The sequence below is a fragment of the Ranitomeya imitator genome, chromosome 3 (assembly GCF_032444005.1).
Source record: "Ranitomeya imitator isolate aRanImi1 chromosome 3, aRanImi1.pri, whole genome shotgun sequence".
Classification (NCBI taxonomy): domain Eukaryota; kingdom Metazoa; phylum Chordata; class Amphibia; order Anura; family Dendrobatidae; genus Ranitomeya; species Ranitomeya imitator.
Window position 1 is genome coordinate 496,377,294 of NC_091284.1, and position 27,048 is coordinate 496,404,341.

Sequence of the window (27,048 nt, forward strand, 5' to 3'; positions counted from 1 at the left end):
ATGTGAGAAGCATATGGTGGTATGTGAGAACACTGGCGGCATTATGTGTGATCTATTTGACAGTATTATGTGTGATCTATTTGACAGTATTATGTGTGATCTATATGGCAGTATTATGTGCGATCTATGTGGTGGTATTATGTGTGATCTATTTGACAGTATTATGTGTGAGCTATATGACGGTATTATCTTCAGAAAGGGGACCCATTCTAGGGTGGTTCTGGCTGAGCACCTGCACACGGGTCTGGGGTAATAGAGGGGGGCAGCATGACCTCCAGTTAGGTGTAGTCAGGGGAAGGCTGGTGAGGCAGCTAAAGAGAGGGGTCTCATTTTTATCATTACTATATGGCTACATTTCCCCCCAGCGTCACCCCAGACTGTGCCTGTCGCCTCGCTTTCACACATCGCCAGGACAGGATGGAGAAGACAGGATCTGAGGAGGAGAATGGGGTCTGCATGCAAAGCCTGGATCAGAACAGGCCATCAATCCGCAGAAATGTTTCCTGGATTTCTGAGGAGACTGTCCATCCATGTGTAGAAAAGACAGTGCTCTATGTACAATCCCTGGCTGCTCCGCGCACCAAACAGGGGGCCCCCCATAGACCAGCACACTGCTCTCCTGAAATACTCTGCGCTGCTGTCACCCTGCTCCCTCCACCATATATCTCCCAGAATCCTTGCTGCCTGCCATCCTCAGACTGTCTACTTGTCAGTGTAACTTTGCAATCACCAACAAAATGGCTGCTCACTGGGTTCCTGGATATCATCCTCTCTTATCCCTTAGCAAACACCCAGAAGGGGAGGAGAGGAGACATCACACCCTTGTCACCAGACTCAGCTCACATTACTGCACTGCAGTAATTATGGGCGATTTGTACACTAGGTTTTTGTCAAATTTCAGTAGCTGCTCCCCCTAGTGTTTAAAAGTGGAAATGCCAAACTTTATCATATTTTACTAAATTATAAACAAATGATAATGTTTTTGAAGAAAATGTGAACATTAATTCTTTACATTTTTTTAATTGCTGGAAAAAAAATTTTTTTGATACCACCTTCCCTTTACAGGCTGCTCCTTCTTAGTGTGCACCCCAGGCATAGTGGTTTTCTCTGGGAGGATGAAAGCTTCTTAGCACATATTGCACATTTACAGCTTGCCATTTCAGTTTTACTCTTTGGTGCAGGATCCTTGTCCCTCTGAAGAATAGGGTAGGAGAAATAAGACTAAGATATACATATAACATGCACCAACGAGAGGAACTCACAAATGCCAGAAAACTTACTGGGACTGGATAATTGTTGGGTTCTGCAGCCGCGGAGCGGGAAGAACATAAACCCTCCATGATTTCTAAGGACGTGTCCTACCTTAGGATGGGTCTAGGTTAGGGCGACGCTGTACGGAAGCAGCGTCTGACATCACTTCCGGCAATCGTGCGTGTATTACACGTGTTCCAGAGTGGAAAGCAACTGGAAGCGACGTCATATGGAAGAACCCGGCGTCACCCCCAGCCATGCGCACCGGCACACAGGAGAGAGGAAGGAGTGAGGCTGGGGAGCTCAGGGAGGCCCCCAACCCAATGTCATTCAACTTTACCCGAGAGCGCAGAAAAGTCCTGTGTCTGAGGAAACAAGAACAGCATGGAGAGGAAAGGCACAGCAATTGTTTTCCGCTGCCTGGCTCTCATTCATGTAAAAACCAATCTCTGCTGGCGGCCACAGAGCACGGAAGGATGACCTCTTCATCCCAATAGGGACAGAAAAAAACACTGGAAGGAGGTTGTGGGAGGGGCCATTTGACTTCTTTGTGTTTTCTGTCCCTATTATGGTGGGGTGACATCCTCCTGTGATGCTGCCGTGGAGGGTTATTGGAGAAATAACACATGGTACCCATCGGCTTATACATTCTGCACATTAAGTAGACCAATAAGAAAAGTAAAGAAGCCAATTCATTTCCAAAAAATTATAAATTATCAGGTCGCAGCACACTGAAATCATCTTTAATACCATGACTTGATTTGAACTTTACAGGGAAAAAACGTAATATACAGTAAGACGTCTCTTCTTCTGCAGGACACATAAAAGAACCCGTGGTACAGTTGACCTCCTACTGTGGAATGTTTTGAGCAATCATGGTTTCATCTGGTGGGAGAGAAGTGGTACAAAGCAAAATGACATCCATAATGAACTCTGCCAATAATCACCTCCACCATAGTTGCTTATACCGACATAAATCATTTTCTTCCCTAAAACATGACTAATCCCATAGTGTACGAGCATTGTTTAGATACCCCCCCCCCTCACAGCATATGCAAAATATATTCAGTGCAAATACCTTTAAAAATGCAAAAAGCTTCATTTGATTAAGTTCAAAATAATGATTCATACGAGGTCCATCTTCATTACAAATGCCTAACATTGTCCCTGCACCCTCCTCATTCCAAGTCATAACCACCGACTTCTTCCTTCACAAATGTCGGATTACTGTTTTCATTACATCACATGGACGCTTCTCAGCTCTCCTCCATGGAGATCTTCTTGTGAGAAGTAACAGCAGCTATTCCCGGTTCAATGCTTTGATCTCAAGTTCGTTTATTAGGGTTGGACATGTGGCCGTCAATGCTGCTGTTAACATGCAGGCTGGTAGCACAATGGGTATGGACAATATGCCCATTGGCGTTTCTGATGAACATTGGTTCTTGGAATGGCTTCCGGCACACATGGCAAAATTTCTTCTCAGAAAGAATTACTGGCTTCTGACTCATATTCAGCTGGAAAAAAAAATAATTAAGAATTAAATTTAGCATTAACCCTCAACATTGTGATAATCATTTAAACTGAATACTTAGGGCCTGATTCATCAAAGCTTTCACACCAGAATTCTACCATAAAAGCTCTAAAAAGTCACAAAATTTATATATTGTGCCTAAATTTTGTGACTTTCGGTGTCTTCACGCCAGTTTCTCTCAGCTCTGCCGAAACAGGCTGAGCTTCGGTGGGATGGGGACATGACACCACAGTCCATGTAATTCATAACGGGCTGTGGGGTTGCCGAAGCCAGAAATCTGTTACCAGAACCTGACTGGAGTGAGATTTCTAGCATAGCACACCAATCGATAGATGCTCCAGATTCATGAAAAGGAATGCACCTTTTCATGAATCAGGAACATCTGACTCCAACACATCACCTCATCAAGACTTAAACTGGGCCCTTAGTTTAAAATAAAGTCATCTAAATGTAATCCCAAAAAAATATTTTGTACCTTTTCTTTCTTATAAATGTTATTCTCTGCCTTCGCAAGTCCTAGTGCCATTTGGGACATCCTTAATGCATGAACGTGCTCCCTCATGGCTCCAGCTAGAAATGGAGAAAGAAGCTGCACAGACCAGCTTTCTGGTAATAGCCGCAAAACACTGGGAGCATCAAACTCTGTAGGGTGACTATTCAACAAGTCCACAGCAGCCAGAGTCAGTGAATTGTCAGGGGATGACTGTGTGAGGTAGGAAGAAAGAAGGAGTTGGAAGAGTCTCTTACGATAAGAGGCATCTCTACCTAGGGAGTTCCATATGCAATAGTTCTCAGCAGCAGCAAAGTCTTTCAAATGATGAACTAAAATATTTAAAGCTTGATCATGTTCCTCCAGTTTCCCGTGTAATATTGCCCGCTCCATGTGCAGATCTGTGCCTTTGATTTTATCTGAAGGATGAAAATATAAAAAAAAAATTAATAAATGTGTAAGTAGAAGTTTAGGTTGACTGCACACAATAAATTATGTCCCAAAGTACATCTTCTTTTAACCATAGGGAAAGAAGCCTCTGCACCACTTAGGTTTGGAAGAAGAAAGGATTGGGCATATTAAAATTCCATATGTCTCATACTGTTTTTCTCTAAACAGATGACAAAAGACATTCAGGCTGCTCTTGTACAATGCAGAATGTGTGATATATACAATCTTTAAAAGGTGTAAATATAAAAAAGTATTTTTTACTAATTCAATTAAAAAGAGTACATGCATATAAAATAGTGTGATGACAAACTATGACCAGAATGTGGCACAACAACAGAGGAATAGTACTATGTAAATATGTACATATAATATGAATGGCAAACATATGTATAAGATAGCTCAGGAGATGTGGCTGAGGATTTCCATATCTAGTCAAGTAATAGATTGTACATATTTGTCTAAATAGGGAAACACCGCACACTGATATCCCAAGGTATGTATAATAATATAAACAGTATCAGCAATTAAACAACAGTCCTGCAAGGGACATATTTACCTGAGTGTTGCGGTGCCACCACCCTAATGCGCGTTTCGGCTAAAGTGCCCTCGGTCATGATGACTGACAGCCGGCTTCACCCAATTAGGCAGTGGAGAGCTTTCTGCTAATCAGCATGACACCAGTAGTCCCGTCCTGTCAACAGGAAGAGAAACTCCTGCTCTGTTGACAGGGAGTAGCTGAATCTCTGGCAGGAGCGGTCGATAACCGGCGCAGACAGGTAGCTGCCTCTGTTAGTAACTACATGCCTTTCTTTTTTAAAAGTCCAGGATATCCTCTTTAACCCTACTGTACTGTTCTGGTCTATTTGACCAGAAAAAAGTTTGTGAAGCTACATATTGTTATGAGGATTGCAAATCATGGTTAGTTGAATTTGTTTATGGATAGGTGTTGTCATCATGAGTGTTTTTTAAGTTCTTTGTATGAAATAATGTTTGTTACATATGTACTGTTTGGGTCCAGATGACCAGATAGTGCTTTAAACAGATCTCCTGCCATATTTTCAGCTACATAAACGCTTTATCGTACCATTGTGGATTATCTATTGCATCTACTATTGTTTATTGATTTCTCCAGTCCCTGCACTCGATACATTTGCAAGTTACTGTAGATGGACGAGATTTGAGTACAGATCTGTGCTGGTCTGTTTGTATTAGGCCATGTTCACACGATCCTTTTTTTCATGCGGAATTGCCGCGATTTTCCCGCTGCGGGTCCGCAGCTGTTTTCCATGCAGGGTACATTACATTGTACCCTATGGAAAACAGGAACTGCTGTGCCCACAATGCGGAAAAAAAAAAAAAAAAAAGCCGCGCTGAATAGCTGCGGGAAAAAAGAAGTACCATGTCACTTCTTTTTTCGGAGCCGCAGCGGTTCTGCACCCATTGACCTCCATTGTGAGGTCAAACCCGCAGTAAAACCCGCAGATGAAAAAAATATCTGCGGGTTTTACTGCGGTTTGTGGTGCCGAACCGCTGCAGCAGGAAGTGCGGGGAAGCGGGCGGAAGTGCGTGGGCGGAGTGTGGCTGCCCCCCCGTGCTCCGATCCCGCCCCCCCGTGCTCCAATCCCACCGCCCCGTGCTCCGATGCCCCCCCCAGTGCTCCGATGCCCCCCCCGTGCCCTAATCTCCCCCCCTTATACTTACCCGGCGTCCCGGTGTCCGTCCGGCCGTCTTCTCCCTGGGCGCCGCCATCTTGCAAAATGGCGGGCGCATGCGCAGTGCGCCCGCCGAATCTGCCGGCCGGCAGATTCGTTCCAAAGTGCATTTTGATCACTGAGATATAACCTATCTCAGTGATCAAAATAAAAAAATAGTAAATGACACCCCCCTCCCCTTTGTCACCCCCATAGGTAGGTTTTCCACTACGGTTAGAATAGGGTTAGGGGTAGGGTTAGGGGTAGGGTTAGGGGTAGGGTTAGGGGTAGGGTTAGGGGTAGGGTTAGGGTATTTTCAGCCATTTTAACTGCATAGAAAACTGCATAAAAAAAAGGATCAAAAAAAGGATAAAAAAAAGGATCAAAAAACGCATCAAAAAAGGACCAAAAAAGGACCAAAAAAAGGACCTGCGTTTTCTGCCAAGAGCTGCAGTTTTTTAAAAAACAGTCCTGAAAAAAAAAGGATGGAAATCAGGAACGTGTGAACATACCCTTATACAGTCATGGTCAAAAGTATTGACACCCCTGCAATTCTGTCAGATAATAATCGTTTTCTTCCAGAAAATGATTGCAAACACAAATTGTTTGGTATTATTATCTTCATTTAATTTGTCTTAAATGAAAAAAAACAAAAGAGAATGAAGCAAAAAGCAAAACATTGATCATTTCACACAAAACTCCAAAAATGGGCCAGACAAAGGTATTGGCACCCTCAGCCTAATACTTGGTTGCACAACCTTTAGCCAAAATAACTGCGACCAACCGCTTCCGGTATCCATCAATGAGTTTCTTACAATGCTCTGCTGGAATTTTAGACCATTCTTCTTTGGCAAACTGCTCCAGGTCCCTGATATTTGAAGGGTGCCTTCTCCAAACTGCCATTTTTAGATCTCTCCACAGGTGTTCTATGGGATTCAGGACTGGACTCATTGCTGGCCACCTTAGAAGTCTCCAGTGCTTTCTCTCAAACCATTTTCTAGTGCTTTTTGAAGTGTGTTTTGGGTCATTGTCCTGCTGGAAGACCCATGACCTCTGAGGGAGACCCAGCTTTCTCACACTGGGCCCTAAATTATGCTGCAAAATTTGTTGGTAGTCTTCAGACTTCATAATGCCATGCACACGGTCAAGCAGTCCAGTGCCAGAGGCAGCAAAGCAACCCCAAAACATCAGGGAACCTCCGCCATGTTTGACTGTAGGGACCGTGTTCTTTTCTTTGAATACCTCTTTTTTTCTCTTGTAAACTCTATGTTGATGCCTTTGCCCAAAAAGCTCTACTTTTGTCTCATCTGACCAGAGAACATTCTTCCAAAACGTTTTAGGCTTTTTAGGTAAGTTTTGGCAAACTCCAGCCTGGCCTTTTTATGTCTCGGGGTAAGAAGTGGGGTCTTCCTGGGTCTCCTACCATACAGTCCCTTTTCATTCAGACGCCAACGGATAGTACGGGTTGACACTGTTGTACCCTCAGACTGCAGGGCAGCTTAAACTTGTTTGGATGTTCGTCGAGGTTCTTTATCCAACATCCACACAATTTTGCGTTGAAATCTCTTGTCAATTTTTCTTTTCCTTCCACATCTAGGGAGGCTAGCCACAGTGCCATGGGCTTTAAACTTCTTGACGACACTGCGCACGGTAGACACAGGAACATTCAGGTATTTGGAGATGGACTTGTAGCCTTGAGATTGCTCATGCTTCCTCACAATTTGGTTTCTCAAGTCCTCAGACAGTTCTTTGGTCTTCTTTCTTTTTTCCATGCTCAATGTGGTACACACAAGGACACAGGACAGAGGTTGAGTCAACTTTAATCCATGTCAACTGGCTGCAAGTGTGATTTAGTTATTGCCAACACCTGTTAAGTGCCACAGGTAAGTTACAGGTGCTGTTAATTACACAAATTAGAGAAGCATCACATGATTTTTCGAACAGTGCCAATACTTTTGTCCACCCCCTTTTTTATGTTTGGTGTGGAATTATATCCAATTTGGCTTTAGGACAATTCTTTTTGTGTTTTTTTCATTTAAAGGGCCACTGTCACCCCCCTCCAGCCGTTATAAACTAAAAGAGCCACCTTGTGCAGCAGTAATGCTGCATTCTAACAAGGTGGCTCTTTTAGCTTTTTGTTCATGTATTCCCAAAATAAAGCGCTTTGAAACTTATCCAAAATACCTCTCTTTGTCCATGGAGGCGGGTCCTCACTCCCCAGCTTGAACCGGTACTCTGCCGTCACTCACATCTTCAGTGGCTTTTGGCACAGCCCCCTCCGCGCTTTTTTCACTTCAAAACCGGCGCCTGCGCTGTGTGCAACTGTGTGGGGCAGGCGCAGTAAGCTCTGGCCGTCTGACGTCCCAGCCAGGCTTGCAGACCGCGCCTGTGCGGGCAGTGCGGCCACCCACCTTGGGAATCCTAGCCCGGCAATGTGCATAATGCATAACACTGCGGGGCTGGGATTCTCAAGGTGGGTGGCCGCACTGCCCGCACAGGCGCAGTCTGCAAGCCTGGCTGGGACGTCAGACGGCCAGAGCTTACTGCGCCTGCCCCACACAGTTGTACACAGCGCAGGCGCCGGTTATGAAGTGAAAAAAGCGCGGAGGGGGCAGTGCCGAAAGCCCCTGAAGATTGGAGTGATGGCTGAGTACCGGTTCAAGCTGGGGAGTGAGGACCCGCCTCCATGGACAAAGAGAGGTATTTTGGATAAGTTTCAAAGCGCTTTATTTTGGGAATACATGAACAAAAAACTTAAAGAGCCACCTTGTTAGAATGCAGCATTACTGCTGCACAAGGTGGCTCTTTTAGTTTATAACGGCTGGAGGGGGTGACAGTGGCCCTTTAAGACAAATTAAATGAAGATAATATTACCAAATAATTTGTGTTTGCAATCATTTTCAGGAAGAAAATGAGTATTATCTGACAAAATTGCAGGGGTGTCAATACTTTTGGCCATGACTGTATAAGCTATTATTGTTGCTAAACTAGTTAGCGTTTTCTGGTATTTTATTATTATTATTCCTATTTACTCAATACAGTGCTATTTTACTCCACAATGCTGATTTTACCCCATGAAAGTCCAGTGTGTCTATTACGGTATTTGGAAAGTTGTATAAAAATGTGGCGAAGACGTCCATTGAGCGAAGCGGAATTGGAAAAGCTTGCCAATGCCTCAGATTCTGAAGAATATATCCAACTGGAGAAAGTGTCCGAAGATGAGGACCACATAAGTGGTGGGGAAAGTATTTCTGATGTTGAAATTGATGAAGCACGATACCCAGACAACTAGTCTGATACAAGCAAGTCAGTTTAAAAACAATAATGTAATTTGGAACTTGCAGCCTTCTGCCCAGGCAGAAAAATTGTCATTTGCTAACATCAGATAATTCTCTAATAACTAGCCGCTATTAGAAAAGTTCGGGATAAATTGATAGAGATGATTCCAAAATTATACACTACAGGTGAAAATGTCTGTGTGGATGAACAACTTGTGGCATTCTGAGGTAGGTGCCCGTTCAAACAATATATACAGACTAAGCCAGCAAGGTACGGCATCAAGATATGGTTACTTTGTGCCAGCAGCAGTTCTTACGCTCTAAACACTCAGGTATATACAGGAAAAAAGCCTGGAGAAAAACCTTAAAAGTATCAGGGAATGCGACTCGTTTCAGATTTGATGTATGAACTAAGAGCTGCCCACTAGTGATGAGCGAATAGCATTGTTGCTCGGGTGATCTCCGAGTATTTGTTAGTGCTCGGAGATTTAGTTTTTGTTGCCTCAGCTGCATGATTTACAGCTACTAGACAGCTTGATTACATGTGGGAATTCCCTAACAAACAGGCAACCCCCACATGTACTCAGCCGTAATTCATGCAGCTGAGGCGATGAAAACTAAATCTCCGAGCACTAACAAATACTCGGAGACCACCTGAGCGTGCTAGGGGAGACCCGAGCAACAATGCAATTGATCATCACTACTGCCCACCAAAACTCTCAGCCTAGACAAGGAAGGCATTAATCAGAGAGACAGCACAAAGACCAAGGTTAAGCCTAAAGGAGATTCTAAGTTTTCAAGCAGAGACTGGAGTATCTGTCCATACGACCACACCTATCCAAATCAGTTCTCATGCTTCGCACTGACGAGGGTCAACAACCCGAAACACCGTGTCTGCGAACTGAGATACTGATTTGGCTTTTATCCTAAGTCATATTACAAGACTCGTTAAAGGGTTGATTGTGACTTGTAGGTTTTCCCAAGTATTACTCCCACACCTATTAAATATGTGTAACTCAGTATTGAACGGCGAACAATTCCCTACACAAGCCTTGGAAGCCAAGATTTCACTAATATATAAGGATGGCAAAGACCCAGAGCAATGCAGTAGCTACAGGCCAATCTCGTTATTAAACATGGATCTGAAGCTATTTGCAAGCATGATAGCACGCAGAATAGCAGGATTTTTGCCCTCATTGATTTCTTTAAACCAAACAGGCTTCGTCATGGGAAGAGAAGGGAAAGATAATGCTTATAAAATATTGCACCTTATGCACCACGCTAGAGAAAGGAAACTACCTTTAGTTCTCCTGGGGACTGATGCGGAGAAAGCCTTCGACAGGGTGGACTGGACTTACTTAGGAGAGACCTTGGCCTGCTTTGGATTTCCTCACCAACTAACTCCTTTAATAATGAGTATGTATCGAGAACCCAAGGCGCGTATTAGAATAAATGGCTCACTGACAGATACGTTTACAATCTCAAATGGCACTCGCCAGGGTTGCCCCCTGTCGCCAATACTCTTCGTGCTAGCGATGGAACCCCTACTAAGTGCTATCCAACAGAGCCCTGAAATAGAGGGCATCAAGATAGGGAAAACGCAGTACAAAACGGCGGCCTATGCGGACGACCTTCTTGTTTTGCTGACTAGACCACTCAAAAGCTTCCCAGCTTTGATGTCATTACTGGAGGAATATAGCACCTTAGCAAACTTTAAAGTTAATCTTTCTAAATTAGAAGCCCTAGATCTCAACATACCTACTCATACTCTTGCTAAATTGAAAAAACTATATCCCTACACCTGGCCCAAACAATACATCACGTACCTTGGAATTAAGATACCCAGAAACCATAAAGACCTATTTAAACTTAATTATGACCCTCTCATTAACAAAGCTAAGACTACCATGCAATCCTGGAGAGACCAATTCCTATCATGGTCAGGGAGGAAAAATATATTAAAAAGTTTAATACTCCCCAAGTTTGTCTATTTGTTTCAAATGCTTCCTATCCACATCCCAGACTCTTACCTGGCTAAGGTAAACTCATTGTTCCTCAGGTATATCTGGAAAAATATCAAACCACGAATAACTTACCGCACGCTAGTACTAACCAAATCTAATGGCGGAATGGGTGCACCTGATGCCAGGAAATACTACCACGCTGCAATATTGGCACGCTCAGTGGACCTAATATGCGGCACACAAAATAAACAGTGGCTAACGATAGCGAATGAGCTCTCACCTCTTCCTATCAGATCGCTCCTGATGACTTATGTCAAGAAGCGACCTACCCCCTCACAATCCAACCCACTCACACAAACACTCATCAGGACCTGGACGAAAGTACATAACATACTAATACCCCCTTCATCACCACTACTCAAACTTTCAGACGTCCTAACCCACACAATCAAAACTGACAAAGCACATAACAGCCAGAAAGGCCCAAACACACCCATAGATCAGTTATATGGGGAGGGAGTGCTTCTGCCCCTCTCTGAAATTAAAGAATTAACGTGCCTACCGAATCTTAATTTTATACAGTACACCGCCCTCAAAGAATCTCTGAGAATAATGCAATACAACTCCGACACTACCCGAACCCTCACAACTTTCGAAACCCTATGCGCCAGAGTATCCAAACCACCGAAAACGCTTTCCACTCTATATCAAACTCTTCTGACTGAAGACCTTTGCTTAAAAAGAGCATATATAACAAGCAGGAAAATTCCTTTAAAATAGTATCCAGGTGGTACACTTCACAAACCCAAATCCGAATCTGGAAACCTGACACCTCTACCTCATGTTGGAGATGCAAAGAAGGAACAGGTGACTATTTTCATTTATGGTGGTCTTGCTCCATCCTACAACAATTTTGGACTCTTGTGGAGACGACTATCCTGGATATCACAGGGAGAAAATTGAAACTGACACCAGAGTCTGTTCTTTTAAATCTACCCATATGCCCCAATCTACCTCGCCGTTCCTCTTCCTTAGCCTACAACATCATAGCGGCAGCTAAACTTCTGGTGCCGACACACAGGAAATCAACAAAAATACCCACACTTCCACAATTATTATCCAAAATTGACCAACTTCACAGAATAGCTGAATTAGCAGCCTCCGTGAACCACACGACCCCAATATTCAAAGAGACATGGAACCCCTGGGCCCTCTATAGGTCTAACAATCATTTGATAAATGAAGACCTACCTTAAACAAAACTAGCTGCAGAACAAGGTGTTTCCCCCCCCCCCTTTTTTTTCCCCCTTCCCATCTTTATCCTTGAAATCAGATCCCCACTTTTCTACCTCCTTTACTCCTCTATATTCTTTTTCTTTTAATTGTGTGTTATTTTTCAGACGACCAGCATTTCTAAACTGTTCATAATTAATGTTCGATTGCAGGAACTTCTTCCTATCTCTTAGTTTAATACTGGATTTATATATCCTCCAATTGACTACTGTTTATCATCCACTTAATACAACGGTCTTACCCACATAAATTCTGAGTAACCTCAAAGCTCTATGTTGTCCTAGGAGCTTTTACTCGAAGTTTTCCTATTGTCGTTCTATTAACTGTTATATTCCCGTTTTTTGTATTTTATACATGTTTGTATATCTGTTCTTTATTGAAAATTAATAAAAAGAACATTGAAAAGAAAAGAAAAAGATTGTGACTTGTAGGATCGCTACTTCCAACAGGTGGCGCTATAGAGTTAAGTCCTCTTTTTCTCAGAAGAGGCAATTTGCATACGACCACAATAAGCCGTAGACTCTATAGAGGTGGCTTTATGTGTAAAGGCCCCTTCACATTTAGCGACGCTGCAGCGATACCGACAACGATCCGAATCGCTGCAGCGTCGCTGTTTGGTCGCTGGAGAGCTCTCACACAGACCGCTCTCCAGCGACCAACGATGCCGGTAACCAGGGTAAACATTGGGTAACTAAGCGCAGGGCCGCGCTTAGTAACCCAATGTTTACCCTGGTTACCATGCTAAAAGTAAAAAAAACAAACAGTACATACTTACCTACAGCCGTCTGTCCTCCAGCGCTGCGCTCTGCTTCTCTGCTCTCCTCCTGTACTGTCTGGGAGCCGGAAAGCAGAGCGGTGACGTCACCGCTCTGCTTTCCGGCTCACAGCCAGTACAGGAGGAGTGCAGAGCGCAGCGCTGGAGGACAGACAGCTGTAGGTAAGTATGTACTGTTTGTTTTTTTTTACTTTTAGCATGGTAACCAGGGTAAACATCGGGTTACTAAGCGCGGCCCTGCGCTTAGTTACCCGATGTTTACCCTGGTTACCAGTGAAGACATCGCTGGATCGGTGTCACACACGCCGATCCAGCGATGTCTCCAGGGAGTCCAGCGACGAAATAAAGTTCTGGACTTTATTCAGCGACCAACGATCTCCCAGCAGGGGCCTGATCGTTGGTCGCTGTCACACATAACGATTTCATTAACGATATCGTTGCTACGTCACAAATAGCAACGATATCGTTAACAATATCGTTATGTGTGAAGGTACCTTTAGAGTGGCAGAAAGAAGATGTTAATTACACAGAAAATGTAAGGCTAGTTGGGAGACTCCCCAATTGTGTGGAGGATATTGCCCTGGTCAGATGAGACCAAGATTTAATTTTTTGGCCATCAAGGTAAACTCTAGGCCTGGCGTCAAGCCAACACCGCTCATAATCCCAAGAGCACCATCACTCACCATAGTGAAAAATGGTGGCAGCAACATCATACTGTGGGGATGTTTTCTTGCAACAGGGACAGGGAAAATGGTCTAAGTCAAGGGGAAGATGGATGTTGAGAAATACAGGGATATTCTTCAGCAAAACCTGTTTCAGTCTGTCAGCGATTTGAGAATGGGATGGAGGTTCACCTTCCAACAAGACAATGACCCAAAGCATACCAACTAAAGCAACACTTGAGCGATTTCAGGGGAAACGTGTGTTTTGGCGTGGCCTAGTCAAAGCCCAGACCATAATGCAATTGAGAATATGTGGTCAGACTTGACGTTTGCTGTTTACCAGAGGAAGCCATCTAACCTGAAGGAGCTGGAGCAGTTTTGCTTTGAAGAATGGGAAAAAAAAATCCCTGTGGCGAGATGTGGAAAGTTCATAAAAACTTTAAGGCTGCCGTCACACTATCAGTATTTGGTCAGTATTTTACTATCAGTATTTGTAGCCAAAACCAGAAGTGGAACAAATAGAGGAAAAGTATAATAGAAACATATGCACCACTTCTGCATTTATCACCCACTCCTGGTTTTGGCTACAAATACTGATCTAAAATACTGACCAAATACTGCTAGTGTGACGGCAGCCTAACAAAGTGACTTGCAGCTATAATTGCTGCAAAAGGAGGCTCTACAAAGAACTGACTTTAGGGGGGTGAATAGTTATGCACACTGAAGTATTCAGTTATTTTGTTCTATTTGTTGATTGCTTCACAATAAAACCAAATAACCAAATGTTCACAGTTGTAGGCATGTTCTTCACATGAACTGGTTCAAACCCTACAAAAAACAAACAAACTGAAATTCCAGGTTGTGAGGTAGAAAAAAATAGGGATTTTTGTGTACTCACCGTAAAATCCTTTTCTCCAAGAGTGATAACCTTTTTTAAGTCAAAGAAGCAATATGGAAAGTTATTTTTACATGGTGAGCTGTAAGTTTTATTGGTATTATTTTGGGGTACATACAATATCTTAATTACTTTTTATTGCACTCTTTTGGGGGTGTTTTTTATTCTTTACTGTGTAAATCTTATAGGTAAATTAACATTATAATTTGATATATTAAACTTTAAACAACATGGCAAAACCAAATATTCTTATTTTAAAATAAAACAATTTTTCACTTTTTTTTTTTTAATGTTCATAAAAAATTTCAACTTCTTTTAATAGTCTCCCTTGGGCACATAAACCTGCAATAAATAATTTGTTCCACTGCATTATATACGGTAATACATGAATCTGGGTTGCAAAGGGGAGGGCTAAGATGGATGTGACAGGCCCTGGCTGCCATGGCAACCCACCGTCACTTTGTGACTGCATGGGAGGGAAGAAGGGGTGATGGGTGTCAGACCGGAACCATCCTGCTGGATTTCAAAACTTGAATGCTGTTGTCAGATCTGTTGTTAGCTCTTGTGTAATGCTGCCAGCCCCCACCGTGAGTCAGTTCCATATTAATGTACCAGAAGCCTAAAGGTACCGTCACACTGAACGATATCTTTCCTTTTTGTGACGTAGCAACGATATCGTTAACTAAATCGTTATGTGTGACAGCGACCAACGATCAGGCCCCTGCTGGGAGATCGTTGGTCGCTGGGGAAAGTCCAGCACTTTATTTGGTCACTGGATCTCCGGCTGACATCGCTGAATCGGCGTGTGTGACGCCGATTCTGCGATGCCGTCACTGGTAACCAGGGTAAATATCGGGTTACTAAGCGCAGGGCCGCGCTTAGTAACCCAATGTTTACCCTGGTTACCGTTGTAAATGTAAAAAAACAAACACTACATACTTACATTCCCGGTGTCTGGTCATGTCCCTCGCCTTCAGCTTCCCGCACTGACTGGTGAGCGCCGGCCAGCCGTAAAGCAAAGCACAGTGGTGACGTCACCGCTGTACTTTACGGCTGGTGCTCAGTCAGTGCTGGAAGCTGGAGGCGAGGGACCTGACCAGACACCGGGAATGTAAGTATGTAGTGTTTGTTTATTTACTTTTACAATGGTAACCAGGGTAAACATCGGGTTACTAAGCGCGGGCCCTGTGCTTAGTAACCCGATGTTTTCCCTGGTTACCCGGGGACTTCAGGATCGTTGGTCGCTGGAGAGCTGTCTCCAGTGTGACGGTACCTTAATGCATGGACTGATAATAGATTCACCCTGGATGAAGCTATTGGAGAAACGTGTGTCTTTTTTTCTGGGTTAGCTAATGACCGAGCCATTGTGCGTTTGCTTTTTACTGTTCTCTCCATTTTTGTGCAGAATTTTAGTGGTATCTGTTGCTGATGTATGTAAGAGGGCATGATTTACAGACTACATTAAGGACTTGGACTTAATACTTTCCTTTACATTTGGAATGATATTGATTTACTGATATTGTGCACCTTGTCCCTATTTAAACTTACGGTATTTTGTCTTATGTATTAGTTCGTCCAGCTTCTCTCACACACTTGCTTTTGTGTCTGCCTTGTTGTATACAGTGGCTTGCGAAAGTATTCACTCCCTTAGCATTTTCTCCTTCGCCTCATTGGGGGACACAGACCGTGGGTGTATGCTGCTGCCAATAGAAGGCTGACACTAAGTGATACAAAAAAAGTTAGCTCCTCCCCTGCAGTATACACCCTCCTGCTGGCTCTCAGCTAACCAGTTCGGTGCAAAAGCAGTAGGAGATCAATAACAATATATGAGCGTATAGCATGTCATATTCTAAAAAACAAGCATAAGCTAATAACAGGGTGGGAGCTGTGTCCCCCAATGAATGGCTCGGAGAAAAGGATATTACGGTGAGTACACAAAAATCCCTATTTCTCCTTCGCCTCATTGGGGGACACAGACCGTGGGACGTCCCAAAGCAGTCCCTGGGTGGGGACAACAATAGATCAGGCCCTGTGTAACCGCTACTTACAAGTGCGCCACCGCGGCCTGCAGAGTCCGGCTGCCCAGACTCACATATGTGGAAGTGTGGGAATTATAGTGCTTCAAGAACGCATGCGGACTGGACGAATCCGCAAGCTTGCAGGTGTGCTCTGCTGACGCCTGGTGCCTAGGACCCTTGATAGACAGAGAGATAGGCTGACATCTAGCACGGAAGGACTCCTGGATGGTGAAAAGAATTCACCATGTTATCATGGTCGATGAAACGGCTAAACCCTTCCTGAAAATGTCAGGAAGCCTTCCTCTACTGTCAGGAAGCCCAAATAAAACGTCCAACCTTCAGAAGGACGCCGTCCTCAAGACGTACCTACTCAGAGCACTCACTTCGTCCAGAATATTGGGGATCTTATTCCATTTTGTGGACTGGAGCCATAACAGTGGTAATACAGTACCACCTTGGTAACAAGGGATGGAGATGGCCTGAGGACAACCTTGCCTCGAAGGTAATAAGGGAAAAAAGTCTGAAAGAGCAGAGAAGCTAGCTCCGAAGACTTGTCAGAGTGAGAATATCGCAGAGGAGAACGGGACGACTTTCCCTGATAGTAAAGTCTGCCCGGATGAAAAATGAGCCTACTGTAAGGCTCCTAGGAATAATAAGGTCCCAATGATCTAACGGTATGCGATAGGGAAGAACTACGTGTGAAAACTCCCTGTGAGAAAGTCCCTACTTGCAGTTGTGCTGCGATAAGGTGAGAAGATACTAGCTCCGCAAACAAAAAACGGACGTGGTCAGTGCGGATCTCTGAGGATCACTGGGGCCCCTTCCTGCTTCCGAAAGGCTTTCGGAAGCAGTGGAAGGGGAGTTATGGAAACTGGTACCACGGTAGAACCAGAGCATGGAGAGCGATGGCTCTTGGATCTCGAGGCCGAACCACGAACTCGAGTACATTGGCCTTCAGTCTGGATGTCATCCCACCTATAACTGGAGAGCTCCAGTAAGGACAGATCTGATGGAAGACTTCGGGGTGAAGTTCCCACTGACTTGAGGCGGAACCCTGACGGCTGAATTTGTTTGCCGTTCAGAGTTCTACTTCTGGGATATATACTGCCGAGATCACCAAATAATAGACTTCGGCCCATCAGAGAAAGTGAGGTACCTCGGTCATGGCGCCTGACCGTGGGTACCTGCTAGATGACTGACGTAAGGCACCGCCGTGGCATTATCCAATTGAATTCGGATAGGGTGACCCACCGAAGGCAGTGGACCTGCTGTAAGACTACCGTTCGGATCTCCAGAACAATGATGGGGAGAAGAAGACTGGCATTGGTAGTTACTAATAACCATTGAACCGGGAGAAAGGCCCTGGATGAAGAAGGAGCTCAGAGACTATTGTCTGAAAGTCTGTTTGACTTGCTGAAAACGAGCGGAGCGAAGGAAACCGCTTCCATTGTCGTCACCATTTTTCCTCAGAACTCTCTTAGCAAATCGAATGAAATGAGGGGGTGAGTAATCAAGTCCTCAGAACTCTCCTTGCACGAGCTCCCTGTTGAAGGGCCATGACCTTGTCTCGAGGAAGAATTACCATCCTTCTAGAAGTGTGCAGGATCATCCTGAAAAAGGATATCTGCTGGGCTGGAAATGAGGAGAACTTGTCTAAGTGTAGCTGCCAGCCCAGGAGAGAAGGTATCGCAAGAGATATAGACGACTCAGCGTAGTCCTGGAAGGGCGGCTAGACAGACCAAACAGGGCAGGACGAGCACGCCTCTAGAGTGCAAGAGAAACATGACATCCGCCATGACCCGAGCGAACACTCTGGGTGCGGAAGCAAGGCCGAAGGACAAGGTTGTGACTTGAAAATGCTGCTGACGAATGGAAAGGCGAAGGAATTTTTGCAGAGGGCACGCAACCCGAATGTCGATGGATGCCGGAAACTGCACCTTTTTCTGTTGAAGTAATGGCTGAGCGGAGGAACTCCATCCAAAGAAGGAGGACCATGTCAAAGGTTGTTAGAAGTTTGAGGTCCAGGGTCGATCTTACTTTTCGTACCCCTGTTTGGAACCAAGATCCCTTAGATCTAGACTGTGCTGGACAATCCTTATACAATCCTTTGTCAGTCTGCTGCTCAAAGGATTTGATTGGCCAGTTGTTGCTGGTGTGAATCAAGGTAGTTAAGGTCTCCAGCCAAGAGACCATTACTCTAGCAATCCATGCGGCCGCTAGGGAGGATAGAGCGCTGGACCCGAAGCCGCAAGACGGAACGAACCAGATTTGCTATCTGACAGTCTGTGGTATTTTTAATTGATGACCCATCAGGTAGGGATACTGGTAGGTATACCACAGGAGATTCTACCCGGTTAATCTGCCCTGTGGCAGAATGTGCGGCTGCATCCAGCAGGTCATAGTCTCTTGCCATCTCCTCTTTTCACGGTGCAGAGATGAAAATTAGGAACCCTCGATCCATCAACCTCTTAACAGGGAAGTGCAGAGGAATTGTCCGCCTTCTTGCATCATCCACTAAATAGTGGTGATGCAGAGGGGGGAGCTCGTACGCCAAAAAGGGTGCCTCTAAATGTCCACAGAGTACAGGTCTCCAGGTGGACAGGACAGGTTGTCTGGCGTTAGGCCTGGATGCAGAAGAGGAAACATGGAGACGACACTCCGTGTGCTCGTCTGTTGATGGTGTGGGAAGATCGGTGCCCTTTAAAGGACCCGTCGCCCTTAAAAAACAGGCCAGGCATGGCATCCCACGTAGAGGCTTCTGTCCAGTGAATCGCTTATCCGAATTGAATGGCAAATGCTCTCGAGGGAGTTTAGTCTCTGAAGCTCTGGCAAGCTCAGGCAATATCCAATCCATATTCAGAGCCTTGTTGTCATCAAATCATTGGTGAGGGAGCAGGAAACGAAAAACTTCCGTTTTCTAGATGCCTGTATGTTTCTAGACGCCTGCACGTTTCTAGAATACTTGCGGCCCCTGCTAGCCGACGGCTCCCATGTAGGATAGGGACCATGTATATTGGTCCTGCGAGCACTCCAAACACAGAGGGTACACAGAGGGATTCAATCTCTTGGTCAGAGAACCATGGATTGGTCAGTGAAGAAGTCCACTGAGGGGAACTAGAGGATAAAGCTGGGATCGGCGGCGGAGGGCTCCTCGGACTGATCAAGCGCCTTTAAGACCAGGGAATACTGGTCATGCGCCTTTAAGAACAGAGAATACTGGTCATGCGCCTTTAAGACCAGAGAATACTGGTCATGCGCCTTTAAGATAGGGGAATACTGGCCATGCGCCTTTAAGACCGGGGAATACTGGTCATGCGCCTTTAAGACCGGGGAATACTGGTCATGCGCCTTTAAGACCGGGGAATACTGGTCATGCGCCTTTAAGACCAGAGAATACTGGTCATGCACCTTCAAGACCAGAGAATACTGGTCATGCGCCTTTAAGACCAGAGAATACTGGTCATGCGCCTTTAAGACCAGAGAATACTGGTCATGCGCCTTTAAGACCAGAGAATACTGGTCATGCGCCTTTAAGACCAGAGAATACTGGTCATGCACCTTTAAGACCAGAGAATACTGGTCATGCACCTTTAAGACCAGAGAATACTGGTCATGCACCTTTAAGACCAGAGAATACTGGTCATGCGCCTTTAAGACCAGGGAATACTGGTCATGCGCCTTTAAGACCAGGGAATACTGGTCATGCGCCTTTAAGACCAGAGAATACTGGTCATGCACCTTTAAGACCAGAGAATACTGGTCATGCGCCTTTAAGACCAGGGAATACTGGTCATGCGCCTTTAAGACCAGGGAATACTGGTCATGCGCCTTTAAGACCAGAGAATACTGGTCATGCGCCTTTAAGACCAGAGTATACTGGTCATGCACCTTTAAGACCAGGGAATACTGGTCATGCACCTTTAAGACCAGGGAATACTGGTCATGCACCTTTAAGACCAGGAAATACTGGTCATGCGCCTGGTACTTCCTTACCCGGGTACTGATGTAGAGTCGATGTGCCCCTTTAATGCAAAAATACTGTCACCCCAGTGTGAGCTGGCCGGGTGGACCAAGATGGCCACCGGGAGCTGCAGAGTTGATAAAATCTCGCAGAGAGCGAGAAGCGCCAATTTGGGGGGCGAAGCCACAGACACGATGTTGAATAGGCCTAAGCCGGGGCCTAAATTTCTGTAACCGGCGGACGTCACCAGTGGGTCGTTCCAGGCAAGACTTCCAGGATGTGGCCTACAAATCGGCCGAAGCCGGGGACTAAATTTTTGCAGCCATCCAGAGCGTTACCTCAGAGAGGTGGGCCACAGGGAAGTGGCTGAGGCTGCCTGTCAGCATGAGAATATCCCTCTGAAGATGGATCCACTCACCATTGGTGCGCGTCCTGGCATGGAGCCGCCGCGGATGTGGGTTTCAGCGCTGTTCTGTGCAGCGTGGACGGTGCAGGGATAAGCCTCAATCCATCATCCATTTGTTAGGGAGGTGGAGAGGAACCGTCCGCCTCCTTGTGCCATCCGCTTCACAGTGGTGGGACAGTGGGGGCTGCTTGGACGCCATAGAGAGGGGCCTCTGTACAGCCACGGAGTTCAGTCCCCGGGTGGACAGGGCCAGTTGTCCGGCATTAGGCCTGGCTCCAGGAGAGGATACATGGAGGCGACACTCCATGTGGTCGCCTGCTGCTGGTGTGGGGAGATCGGGACCATGAAGGAACCGTCGCCCCTGAAGTGAGCTCAGGCATGGCTTCCCACGTCGCAGGAAAGGGTACGGGGAGGTACACTCGCCGTGCTCGCCTGTTGATGGTTCGGGGGAGATCGGAACCTTGAACGGAACCGTCGCCCCCTTCACTCCGTTAATTAAAAAATAAAAAAAGTAAACAATAAAATAAAAACGTTGGGGTCTGAAACAGACCCATGTGCCTCCTACAGACACTAAGCAAGAACTGGTTAGCTGGGGGCCAGCAGGAGGGTGTATACTGCAGGGGAGGAGCCGAGAGCCAGCAGGAGGGTGTATACTGCAGGGGAGGAGCTGAGAGCCAGCAGGAGGGTGTATACTGCAGGGGAGGAGCTGAGAGCCAGCAGGAGGGTGTATACTGCAGGGGAGGAGCTGAGAGCCAGCAGGAGGGTGTATACTGCAGGGGAGGAGCTGAGAGCCAGCAGGAGGGTGTATACTGCAGGGGAGGAGATGAGAGCCAGCAGGAGGGTGTATACTGCAGGGGAGGAGCTGAGAGCCAGCAGGAGGGTGTATACTGCAGGGGAGGAGCTGAGAGCCAGCAGGAGGGTGTATACTGCAGGGGAGGAGCTGAGAGCCAGCAGGAGGGTGTATACTGCAGGGGAGGAGCTGAGAGCCAGCAGGAGGGTGTATACTGCAGGGGAGGAGCCAAGAGCCAGCAGGAGGGTGTATACTGCAGGGGAGGAGCTGAGAGCCAGCAGGAGGGTGTATACTGCAGGGGAGGAGATGAGAGCCAGCAGGAGGGTGTATACTGCAGGGGAGGAGCTGAGAGCCAGCAGGAGGGTGTATACTGCAGGGGAGGAGCTGAGAGCCAGCAGGAGGGTGTATACTGCAGGGGAGGAGCTGAGAGCCAGCAGGAGGGTGTTTACTGCAGGGGAGGAGCTGAGAGCCAGCAGGAGGGTGTATACTGCAGGGGAGGAGCTAACTTTTTTTGTATCACTTAGTGTCAGCCTCCTATTGGCAGCAGCATACACCCACGGTCTGTGTCCCCCAATGAGGCGAAGGAGAAAATGCTAAGGGAGTGAATACTTTCGCAAGCCACTGTATACAACAAGGCAGACACAAAAGCAAGTGTGTGAGAGAAGCTGGACGAACTAATACATAAGACAACATACCGTAAGTTTAAATAGGGACAAGGTGCACAATATCAGTAAATCAATATCATTCCAAATGTAAAGGAAAGTATTAAGTCCAAGTCCTTAATGTAGTCTGTAAATCATGCCCTCCTACATACATCAGCAACAGATACCACTAAAATTCTGCACAAAAATGGAGAGAACAGTAAAAAGCAAACGCACAATGGCTCGGTCATTAGCTAACCCAGAAAAAAAGACACACGTTTCTCCAATAGCTTCATCCAGGGTGAATCTATTATCAGTCCATGCATTAACCCCTTCGCGACACGCGCCGTACTAGTACTGCGCTGCCGGCACTGCATTAGTGCCAGCAGCAGTACTAGTACGGCGCACCGATCACCGCGGTCTCGCGCTGAGCGCCGCGGTGATCGGGTGCGGGTGTCAGCTGTATACGACAGCTGACACCCCGCAGCAATGCCCACGATCGGCGCTATCGCCGATCGCGGGCATTTAACCCCTCTGATGCCGCTGTCAGTAGTGACAGCGGCATAGAGGGGGATCGCGCAGGGACGGGGGCTCCCTGCGCTCTCCCACCGGAGCAACGCAATGAGATCGCGTTGCTCCGGTGACCCGGAAGGAGTCCCCGGATCCAAGATGGCCGCCGGACTCCTTCCGGGTCATGAAGTGACCTGGCTAGCCGGCGCCTGCTGAGAGCAGGCGCTGGAAAGCCAGCTAAGCTGCCTGTCAGATCGTTGATCTGACAGTGTGCTATGCACAGTGTCAGATCAACGATCTGATCTAATACAGTGATGTCCCAATGTTAGAAAGTAAAAAAAAAAAAAAAATAGAATGTGTAAAAAAAAATAAATAAAAAAATCCCCAAATAAAAAAAAAAAAAAAACATTTTCCAATAAATCCATTTATTTATGTAAAAAAAAAACAAAAACAATAAATGTACACATATTTGGTATCGCCGCGTCCGTAACGACCCGCTCTATAAAACTATCCCACTAGTTAACCCCTTCAGTGAACACCGCAAAAAAAAAAAAAAAAACAAGGCAAAAAACAACGCTTTATTATCATACAGGCGAACAAAAAGTGGAATAACACGCGATCAAAACGACGGATATAAATAACCATGGTACCGCTGAAAACATCATCTTGTCCCGCAAAAAAAAAGCCGCCATACAGCATCATCAGCAGAAAAATAAAAAAGTTATAGCTCTCAGAATAATGCGATGCAAAAACAATTATTTTTTTATATAAAATAGTTTTTATTGTGTAAAAGCGCCAAAACATAAAAAAAATACATAAATGAGGTATCGCTGTAATCGTACTGACCCGAAGAATAAAACTGCTTTATCCATTTTACCACACGTGGAACGGTATAAACGCCTCCCCCAAAAGAAATTCATGAATAGCTGGTTTTTGTTCATTCCGCCTCCCAAAAATCGGAATAAAAAGCGATCAAAAAATGTCATCTGCCCGAAAATGTTACCAATAAAAACGTCAACTCGTCCCGCAAAAAACAAGACCTCATATGACTCTGTGGGCCAAAATATGGATAAATTATAGCTCTCAAAATGTGGTGATGCAAAAACTATTTTTTGCAATAAAAAGCGTCTTTTAGTGTGTGACAGCTGCCAATCATAAAAATCCGCCAAAAAAACGCTATAAAAGTAAATCAAACCCCCCTTCATCACCCCCTTAGTTAGGGAAAAATAATAAAATGTAAAAAAATGTATTTATTTCCATTTTCCCATTAGTGCTAGGGTTAGGGCTAGGGCTAGGGTTAGGGCTAGGGTTAGGGCTAGGGTTAGGGCTAGGGTTAGGGTTAGGGTTGGGGTTAGGGTTTCAGTTATAATTGGGGGTTTAGGCACATCAGGGGCTCTCCAAACGCGACATGGCGTCCGATCTCAATTCCAGCCAATTCTGCTTTGAAAAAGTAAAACAGGGCTCCTTCCCTTCCGAGTTCTCCTGTGTGCCCAAAGAGTGGTTCCCCCCAACATATGGGGTGTCAGCGTTCTCAGGACAAGTTGGACAACAACTTTTGGGGTCCAATTTGTCCTGTTACCCTTGGGAAAATAAAAACATAGGGGATAAAATATCATTTTCGTGGAAAAAAAAAATATTTTTTTATTTTCACGGATCTGCGTTATAAACTGTAGTGAAACACTTGTTGGTTCAAAGCTCTCACAACACATCTAGATAAGTTCCTTGGGGGGTCTAGTTTCCAATATGGGGTCACTTGTGGTGGGTTTCTACTGTTTAGGTACATCAGGGGCACTGCAAATGCAACATGACACCTGCAGTCCATTCCATCTAAGTCTGCATTTCAAACGGTGCTCCTTCCCTTCCGAGCTCTGCCATGCACTCAAACGGTGGTTCCCCCCCACATGTGGAGTATCAGCGTACTCAGGACAAATTGGACAATAACATTTGTTGTCCAATTTCTCCTGTTACCCTTGGGAAAAAAAAAATTGCGGGCTAAAACATCATTTTGTGGAAAGAAAAAATGATTTTTTAATTTTCACAATGCTACATTCTAAACTTTAGTGAAACAATTGGGGGTTAAAAGTGCTCACCACACATCTAGATAAGTTCCTTAGGGGGTCTTCTTTCCAAAATGGGGTCACTTGTGGGGGGTTTCCACTGTTAAGGCACGTCAGGGGCTCTCCAAATGCGACATGGCGTCCGATCTCAGTTCCAGCCAATTTTGCATTGAAAAGTCAAATGGCACTCCTTCCCTTCCGAGCTCTGCCAAGCGCTCAAACAGTGGTTATCCCCATATATGAAGTATCGACGTACTCAGGACAAATTGCACAACAACTTTTGGGGTCCAATTTATCCTTTTACCCTTGGGAAAATAAAAAATTTGGGGCAAAAAGATCATTTTTTTGTGAAAATTAATAAAAAAATTTTTTTTACGGCTCTACATTATAAACTTCTGTGAAGCACTTGGAGGTTCAAAGTGCTCACCACACATCTAGATTAGTTCCTTAGGGGGTCTACTTTCCAAAATGGTGTCACCTGTGGGGGTTTCCACTGTTTAGGCACATCAGGGGCTCTCCAATCGTGACATGGGCTCCGATCTCAATTCCAGCAAATCTTGCATTGAAAAGTCAAATAGCGCTCCTTCCCTTCCGAGCTCTGCCATGTGCCCAAACAGTGGTTTACCCCCACATATGGGGTATCGGCGTACTCAGGACAAATTGTACAACGACTTTTGTGGTCCAATTTCTCCTGTTACCCTTGGTAAAATGAAACAAATTGGACCTGAAGTAAAAATGTTGTGAAAAAAAAGTTAAATGTTCAATTTTTTTAAACATTCAAAAAATTCCTGTGAAGCACCTGAAGGGTTAATAAACTTTTTGAATGTGGTTTTGAGTACCTTGAGGGGTGCAGTTTTTAGAATGGTGTCACTTTTGGGCATTTTCTGTCATATAGACCCCTCAAAGTCACTTCAAGTGTGAGGTGGTCCGTAAAAAAATGGTTTTGCAAATTTTGTTGCAAAAATGAGAAATCGCTGGTCAACTTTTAACCCCTATAACGTCCTAACAAAAAAAAATTATGTTTCCAAAATTGTGCTGATGTAAAGCAGACATGTGGGAAATGTTGTTTATTAACTATATTATGTGATATAACTCTCTAATTTAAGGGCATAAAAACTAAGAGTTTGAAAATTGCTAAATTTTCATAATTTCCGACAAATTTTTGTTTTTTTCACAAATAAATGCAAGTCATATCGAAGAAGTTTTACCACTATCATGAAGTACAATATGTCACGAGAAAACAGTGTCAGAATCACCAGGATCCGTTGAAGCGTTTCAGAGTTATAACCTCATAAAGTGACAGTGGTCAGAATTGTAAAAATTGGCCCTGTCACTTAGGTGAAAACAGGCTTTGGGGTGAAGGGGTTAAGGTACCGTCACACTAAGCGACGCTGCAGCGATACCGACAACGATGCCGATCGCTGCAGTGTCGCTGGAGAGCTGTCACACAGACAGCTCTCCAGCGACCAACGATCCTTAAGTCCCCGGGTAACCAGGGAAAACATCGGGTTACTAAGCACAGGGCCGCGCTTAGTAACCCGATGTTTACCCTGGTTACCATTGTAAAAGTAAAAAAACAAACACTACATACTTACATTCCTGGTGTCTGGTCAGGTCCCTCGCCTCCAGCTTCCAGCACTGACTGAGCGCCAGCCGTAAAGTACAGCGGTGACGTCACCACTGTGCTTTGCTTTACGGCTGGCCGGCGCTCACCAGTCAGTGCGGGAAGCTGAAGGCGAGGGACATGACCAGACACCGGGAATGTAAGTATGTAGTGTTTGTTTTTATACATTTACAACGGTAACCAGGGTAAACATCGGGTTGCTAAGCGCGGCCCTGCGCTTAGTAACCCGATATTTACCCTGGTTACCAGTGACGACATCGCAGAATCGGCGTCACACACGCCGATTCAGCGATGTCAGCGGGAGATCCAGTGACCAAATAAAGTGCTGGACTTTCCCCAGCGACCAACGATCTCCCAGCAGGGGCCTGATCGTTGGTCGCTGTCACACATAACGATTTAGTTAACGATATCGTTGCTACGTCACAAAAAGGAAAGACATCGTTCAGTGTGACGGTACCTTTAGGCTTCTGGTACATTAATATGGAACTGACTCACGGTGGGGGCTGGCAGCATTACACAAGAGCTAACAACAGATCTGACAACAGCATTCAAGTTTTGAAATCCAGCAGGATGGTTCCGGTCTGACACCCATCACCCCTTCTTCCCTGCCATGCAGTCACAAAGTGACGGTGGGTTGCCATGGCAGCCAGGGCCTGTCACATCCATCTTAGCCCTCCCCTTTGCAACCCAGATTCATGTATTACCGTATATAATGCAGTGGAACAAATTATTTATTGCAGGTTTATGTGCCCAAGGGAGAC

At 45.4% G+C, this 27,048-nt stretch overlaps 1 protein-coding gene across 2 annotated transcripts in view; it reads right to left on the reverse strand.

The window, feature by feature from the left end:
* Window positions 1-1,957: 1,957 nt before the first annotated feature.
* TGFBRAP1 (transforming growth factor beta receptor associated protein 1) overlaps window positions 1,958-27,048 on the reverse strand; it is a 91,631-nt gene continuing 66,540 nt past the window's right edge. For both annotated transcript variants that reach the window (XM_069757639.1, XM_069757640.1), the window contains exons 11-12: window positions 3,258-3,691; window positions 1,958-2,765 (exon numbers count right to left, since the gene is read on the reverse strand). In XM_069757639.1, coding sequence (XP_069613740.1) covers window positions 2,577-2,765; window positions 3,258-3,691 — 623 coding nt within the window. In that variant the 3' untranslated portion in view covers window positions 1,958-2,576. The remainder of the gene's footprint in view (window positions 2,766-3,257; window positions 3,692-27,048) is intronic.